This window comes from Penaeus chinensis, chromosome 9, assembly GCF_019202785.1.
Source record: "Penaeus chinensis breed Huanghai No. 1 chromosome 9, ASM1920278v2, whole genome shotgun sequence".
Classification (NCBI taxonomy): Eukaryota; Metazoa; Arthropoda; class Malacostraca; order Decapoda; family Penaeidae; genus Penaeus; species Penaeus chinensis.
The window spans coordinates 801,784-809,283 of NC_061827.1; the positions used below are offsets into that span (position 1 = coordinate 801,784).

The window sequence follows — 7,500 nt, forward strand, 5'->3', positions numbered from 1 at the left end:
ACCACGATGTCGTCGTCCATCTTGATGATGTACTTGGCCTGCGAGCAGTAGCGCGTCACCCACTGCAGTCCCATCACGTGCTTGTACGTCAGGTTGTGATAGTGCTCCTTGAAGTTGCCCTGCACGATGTCCTGGTTCTGCACGTTCTCCCGGTCGATGTCGGACTGCGGCGTCTGCTGGTACAGCTTCTGGTCGTGCCACTCGGCGCGAGCCAGCAGGAACACGCGCCGCACGCCCATACCCTGCAGGTCCTGCTGGGGGATCTGAGCGCGCATAATGTCTCGCACCTCCCGGTTGGCAGGGTGCGTGTGCACGATGACGACGGCGAACACGTCGCTGCCGTGGCCGCACACGTCGTTGTTGATGACGTAGGTGAAGTCCTGCAGGTCCAGGAGCGGGAGACGGGACGGGTAGAGAGGGCTGGCACTGAGGGGCGTGGGCGGGAGGGCGGGGGCATTTGGAAGAAGGTTTTCCCACATTCTCACCACCATGAAGACGCCCACACTAACACACAAGAAAAGCAGGCCAGCGGGCTGGCAGCACAGCCGTGTCCTGGGCATCCAGGCCATGACGGAGGAGGCGATTCCTATTACCAAATTCCACAGGCAGTTCCTTTTCATAAACATTCAAGAATTTCTATACCAATTAAACTATAATTTTGAATGCCCAGGAGCTTATTTCATGGGTGTAAAACTTCACAGTCTGCATAAACCGAAGTGGAAAGGGGTGATTTGAACGCCATGTGTGCTTTGCTCATATTTCGCTCTAAGGTTGTCGAAACAGTTGTAAATGCAACACGAATGACAATTTTCGTAAAGCATTGCACTCACTTAAGGCATAGATATTCTCACCGCCAGACTTCTTCAATATAAAGCCAGCTGCAGGTTTATTATTGTTATAGCGAGTGTGACCTTGGCCTGCTACAAGTCTGGAAAGCTCTTCGGAAACACCACAACAGACACTTCAGTAATGTCTTTCCTCTCGCTAGGAATGAATGTTGTACATCTGGGGAGCACTGGCGATCCCCTGGAACAGATACGTTATCCGACTCAGGCGAAAAACGAGCACAATGGAAGACTGAACCACGGGGCAACACGTAACCTTTCTGGCGTTCCTCACCTGGGCGTTGCCATGGCGACCGCTCGGCCTCCGACGCTCCTCCTTCCAAACTGAATACATTACATCAAACCATTATAGACTGCGACGGATTATTTGTTAGTTCATTTGGCATGCATCTAAATTATTAAGAAGGAATTCTACGAAATATCCTTTAGCTTGAAACGAGAGGAAACGCAAATGTAGTCCAAACACGCGTAAAGTATTCTGGAATATGTTTGTTATTATCAGATACACAAATTAGTTTTAATTGACCTTATACTATCATTTACTCCTATGTTGTGTTCAGTAGTCGATGTTTAACATATAGTAATTTTAAAGCGTAATTTTAAAGCGTAGAAAAGAACCAACAAGTTGTGTTTTGAATGCGTCCGAATGCATTCATGTATATTTCAAAACATAATGATTGCTAAATTTATTCTTTCGAATTAACGGAAGTTATCATACCATTATTACTTTTTAAACGAAAACATATATCTCACGATAAAATTGAAGCCGACATGTATAGATAACTGCGAGGTTTGAATTCAACAAAAGACATACTACTTCTAACGTGTCCGAACGCACCCGAGTAAACAATCGCAACACATGCAAAGGAGCAAAATACGGTCTTGCAATGGCCCTTGTTGCATACAGCGACGACAGCGACCTAGCCAGTGACTCGGAGGATGTCGAGGAGCCCCCCAAAGTCATCGTCAACGGTGAAAGCAAGGCCAAGCAGGCGTCGGAGAGCAGCGAGAAGGGGCGGGCCGGGGCCCAGATCGATCCCGAGGCCGACCCCAAGGCCGACCCCAAGGCAGAGGCGGCCCGCGGAGGCGTGGAGGACATCGTAGACTTCGACGAGGATGTCACGACGGGAGCAAGGACGGGTCTGCTGGCTTCCATTCCTCGTGCCAAGCCGATCGCCGGCACTCAGGCGGCCAGTGTCCCCTTGGGCGAGGAGGTGGATGAGGTGACGGATGTGCCGACCGTGGACACTTGGAAGGTCACCCAGAAGATAAAGGAGGAGGGCGGTGACTCGAAGATCAGCAGTGCGTCCAGTGTGTCTGTTACAACTAAAAAGAAGAAGGAGAAGAAGAAAATACAATTCATTATTCCGTCCCTTTCTGAGGTAAAGCTTTCTGCGTTCAGGCATTCGTTACCTTGGTAATTTTACACAATACTTTTGCATAACTGATTGCCACGATTTTGGTATCGATGGGATTCTTCACATTCGGTACCATACAAATATATAAAAATTATGTTATGGAAATGCACCCCATTAGTGACAATCTTGGTCCTGATAGCAGGGAAGGGAGTGGAAGTGACCTGGGAAATTGCAGGGTAAAATATGTGTAATATACACAGAATCAGTCACTGTCTTGTCTAATGCAGGTGGCTGTGCTCCTGGCAACCCCCACCCAGAAAAACAAAAAATCCTCCATGTATTCACAGCAGGGTAGAGCACACGACCAACATGCGGGAGCGCCTGATGCCGAGCTTGTCCAATGATATCTCCTACTGTGAATATGTTGAGGATTTTGTGTTTCCTGGGCAGAGAGTGTTGCAGGTGGCACAGCCCACTACATTAGACAATATAGAGATTGATTCTGTGTATATTATTCATATTTTACCCTGCAATTTCCATTACCTTTCATGCCCTCCCCTGCAATTGTGGCCAAGAATGTGTGGGCTTTGGGGGGCTCTGCTGCATCATTCCAACATATATGTGTACTAGAGAAGGTGAAAGGAATCCGTTGATACCAAAATCATTGTGGAGGTATTGTGTAAAATGACTGTCAGCTTTTATTATCACAATTAAACTTAACCCAAGTATTTGAACAAATAATTAATGATGCATTTTTGTAATTTTGAAAATTAAGGACTTTTTTTTACTGGAGTATTTCCATTATAGTTAGTATGCTTTTATTTTTGCAACAATTTCTTTCTTTCAGGTATCATTTGAACATGCTTTTCAAGGCAAAATAAATTGCCTTTGTAAATTTTGCATAACACTCTCCCAGTTTATGGTGGTTCTGATAACAAAATAAGGGATAACACACTGTAAATTCAATAAATTTCAAGTGAAATATTTTGCATATATGAAATTGAGAATGCATTTTTTTCTGCTTGTTTTACTTGAAGAAATAATATGTAAATGATCAGGATGATCACATAAAAATAATTAAACATTAATACACAAGTATTTACCCGATAGAATTATAATTACATTACAGATTTGATTGTGAGCTTTTGCTAGTATGAATACTTCACCACTTGTCTCTGGGCTCTTTCTCCCTCTCCCACCATTAACCTCACCTATGTTTCCTAACTTCCTACTAATTGCAGTATTTCCCAAGCCAGGGGCTTTATCCTTGGTTTCACTTCCAATTACCATTTTTCTGCAGCTGGTGCAGTCCTTTTGTATTATTTAGCCTTTACCAAAATGGTTATGTGCGGAAATTATTAAAATACTCACCATTTATGTCACAAATTAATTAAAATTTGTTATATACAAGAGGAGTAGTAATTAAAGAGTGAAGAGGTAATAGATTTGATACTGATATAATTAGAACCTACATGAATAGCTGAAGGTAGGAATAAAATATTTTCTGCAAAACAGAGCAAGCAAGTGTAACTGTTTAGAAATTCTTTGAAGAAAATTTGATTGGGAATAAAACATTATGATAACATGCCAGATAAGGGAATGCAGCAGCATGTTTTATTATGTAATGATTAGTTGCCAGATCAGTAAGATGTCAGGATCTTATTGACCAAAGAGAAAAAAAAATTCATACACAAGCTGTTTGAAATTCAGTGATGAATGATTGTTTCTGTAGGCTCTACTTTTTGTCATATAGATAACTTGACTTTAAGAATGGAAAAATGCCATTACCAACCAAGAACTTTTTCTAGTTATTAAATTGGTTGCATTCTCTTCATATATCCTCTTCAGTCTTGCTGCGAAGAGAGCAGCATAGTTGTCAGGGGATCAATAACTTAAAATCTAGGACCTTTGTTCCCTTATTTTTTGTTTTGCTTTCACATTCTTTGACCATTAGAATATGAAAAATTGCTTCAACAACAGGAGATATGCAATACACACTGTAAGATGTCTCGGAAGTAGCTGCACAGATAAAGGAGATACAGAATATATATTAATTTTATTTATTATTAATAGGGTTTACACCTAAGGATTGATTCATGACTTATTTTTAGTTTCCCTTTACAACACTTGTTTTTTCAGAAACCAACTAAGTATGATAGTTCCTAAAATAGTAGGAGAAGCCTATCTTAGCATAATACTGATTACATCCGAATGCTAGTGCTTTATAATGTTTTTGCATTTTGAATTTTTATTATTACTTTTTTTTTGCTGTTTAGCCATTTTCTAAGGTGTATATTTTTCATTTTAATGAGACATGCCTGTCGCCCACCATTCGGCCAGAATTCTAGTGCTAAGACGCTAATTATTAGGTTGAATACATTTAGCTAAAGTATTTCATTGAGCTGAAGAAGCATTATAGTCATATGTTCACTTTAGATAAGCATTTTTATTTACTGAAATAACGAGCTAGATTTAATGCTAAATGTGCATGTACAGTCAAGATCTACATTATATAATATACTTAATATTAACCCATTGATGCTGGCTATATGTATTGTCTGTTGTGGTTATGTTTTATTAATATTATTTGTACATTATTTGTACATCATAAAAGTGTGTGTGTGTGTGTGTGTGTGTGTGTGTGTGTGTGTGTGTGTGTGTGTGTGTGTGTGTGTGTGTGTGTGTGTGTGTGTGTGTGTGTGTGTGTGTGTGTGTGTGTGTGTGTGTGTGTGTGTGTGTGTGTGTGTGTGTGTGTGTGTGTGTGTGTGTGTGTGTGTGTGTGTGTGTGTGTGTGCGTGCGCGCGCGTGCATGCATGCATGTGTGTGTAATTGAGTTGATCATATTGCTTAATCCAGTGCCACTGGTATCATGTAATGTTCACTGTAGCTTTGTTATGTGAAATGTCTTTACACAAAGATGGCTCCACAAATACTTTTTTTCTAATGCTATTAATATCAGTTCTGTTATCATTTTTGGCATTATAATAATTTTGGATGCAATTAACAATACTAATAGTAATATAAAGTTATTTTTTCCCAAAAGTCAAGGAATAGGGTAAACCAGTGGGATAGGTAGGACTAGTAATTGACTCCTTGGTGACATAATACCTGTAGAGCCATCTATGTGACTTGTAGAGCCAACTGTGTGTAAACACAATTAATAAACTCACACTGGGCAAATGTGTGTACATGCCATCCCCATTGGCAGTGGGTCAAATAATTAGAGGGCATACATGTACGAATACATAAAGATATTAATTTACAATCAGGCATTAATCTGTTATACCATGAACAAAGTTTCAAAACTCTTCCAGACAAGCCATCTTATTCTGCTTATTTCTCTTTTTTCAGTTTGCTGAGGAGGAGGAGGAGGAAGAGAAAGAGGTACCTGAGCGCAAGAAGGTCCAACCCTCATCTCTGGGAACAGGGCTCTTTGCAGTGTTGCCCGAGCCTAAAAATTTGGCAGTGAAGGAGACAAAACGCTCACTCGTGCCCCATATCCTCACCAAAAGACCTACTGAACCACTGCCAAAGAAGCCAAGAAAGGCACCAATGCATGTTAAGCCTTTGGTGGAAGCAAATGACTCTGATGAAGAAGCAGAGACTGGTGGGTCTTCTGATTTCTTTTCACTCACGGAGACCGCACCTGATCCAGCTACCCTGGGTAGAGCGGTCCCCTCAATTTCAACTGCACCAGACGTTGAGCCTCCAGTTTCTAGAACGCCTGCTTCTCAGAACCTGCCTGAAGATAGAATCAATGAACCTGTGGCATCCGCGCATGCATACACAGACAATGCGTATCAAACTCATAATGAGAAGCAGGACTTCTATCCAGTTAATGAGCTGGAGGAGCAGACCCCACAGCCAGCATCCTTCGACCATGAGGCAATGCTGCGTTTGACAGGGAAGCGGCGCGGCAAGGGGGAGGCCATCAACTTCATTGATGTGAGTGCGGATGATGCCTTGCTTACACGGGATGAGTGGATGACAAAGGCCCTGACAGAAGAGAAGCCAACGCAGAGCTTCAGCAAGAAGAGGGAGGGGATGCCCTCACAGAGAACTAAGCAGAAGCACCAGATCACCTTCCTGGCTCACCAGGCCAAGGAGAGAGAGCTGGAACTCAAGAACAATTGGGCTCAAAACCGAATGACTAAAATGCAAACCCAGGCAAAATACGGCTTCTGATTCCTCATGTACATTATTGTAAATATTTATTTTTCTAAAAACAAAGTGTTGGATTTTGCTACATGCGTTTGTAAATTTACATTGTTTTTATTTAATTTCTAATGTCCTTTCCTATCTCATTTTCCGTGAATATTATTTTTAAGAAAATACATTTACGATTTGTCCCTCCAGTCTTTTCTTCACCCAACTAAGATATATATAATTGTGCTCAATATGTTAAATAAAGGTGCAATGGGAGTATAGTGAATGACAATGAATATTAATTGAAATTAGAGTAAAATATTGACTAAAGACTTAATTTTGAATTGCAAGGGAATGTTGAGTAGCAAATAACTTATTGACTGAATAGGAATAGATATTCGACTTGATTAATAGTTGGTATAAAATGCTACTTTAAGAGGAGACGGGAATAGGTGAAGGCACAAAGCTGGAAACGGATTGCTCTGTCCATTCATTTGAAATCATAAAAAAGTTCTTGCTCACCTGTGTTGCTTCTGTTTGTTTTATGTTTTTCGTCAATGAATTGGTGTTTTAGGAATATTTGCTCAGCGTTGCCATGGTGATAATTATTGTTATTGCTGTTTCTGGAATTGTATCATATTCATTACGATTTTTACCATTATTATGATCTTTTTATTGTTATCAGTGTTATTATTATTATCATTACTAATACTTCTATTGCTATTATTAGCTTTACTGTTTTTTTTTTTTTTCTATTATTATCACCATCATTAATGTCATTGTTATTTTTGTTGTTATTATAATTATCATATATATATATATATTTTTTAATATCTTTATTTTTGGTTATTATTATTATTATGATTATTATGATCATTATTATTATGATTTTTATCATATTTATTATTATTATTATCATTATTATTATTATTATTATTATTATTATTATTATTGTTATTAACATTACCATTAGTGTATTTGATATTACTATTGAAGAAAGCATTATCATATTTATGATCCTTATTATTTTAAATGTTATTATTTTAAGTTGTACATTTACAATAAACTTTTTGATGCTTTCCAAAACCTATATTTCTCCCTCTTGTTTATTTATCTCTGTTTATCTCATCACACATTTCTATTTCATTTAT

The 7,500-nt window shown here is 39.5% G+C and overlaps 2 protein-coding genes across 2 annotated transcripts in view; one reads left to right on the plus strand and one right to left on the minus strand.

Moving 5' to 3' along the window:
• Positions 1–558, minus strand: part of LOC125028961 (beta-1,3-galactosyltransferase 5-like) — a 1,329-nt gene extending 771 nt beyond the window's left edge. Inside the window, exon 1 of the mRNA XM_047618617.1 lies at positions 1–558. This exon is cut by the window's left edge and continues 771 nt beyond it. Within this exon, the coding sequence (XP_047474573.1) occupies positions 1–491 (491 nt within the window). The 5' untranslated portion in view covers positions 492–558.
• Positions 559–1,652: 1,094 nt separating this feature from the next.
• On the plus strand, positions 1,653–6,552 carry LOC125028960 (proline-rich protein PRCC-like). The gene is made up of 2 exons (XM_047618616.1): positions 1,653–2,227; positions 5,555–6,552. Exons 1-2 carry the CDS (start codon positions 1,733–1,735, stop codon positions 6,386–6,388), a joined length of 1,329 nt encoding a protein of 442 aa, XP_047474572.1. The 5' UTR covers positions 1,653–1,732; the 3' UTR covers positions 6,389–6,552.
• Positions 6,553–7,500: the final 948 nt, after the last annotated feature.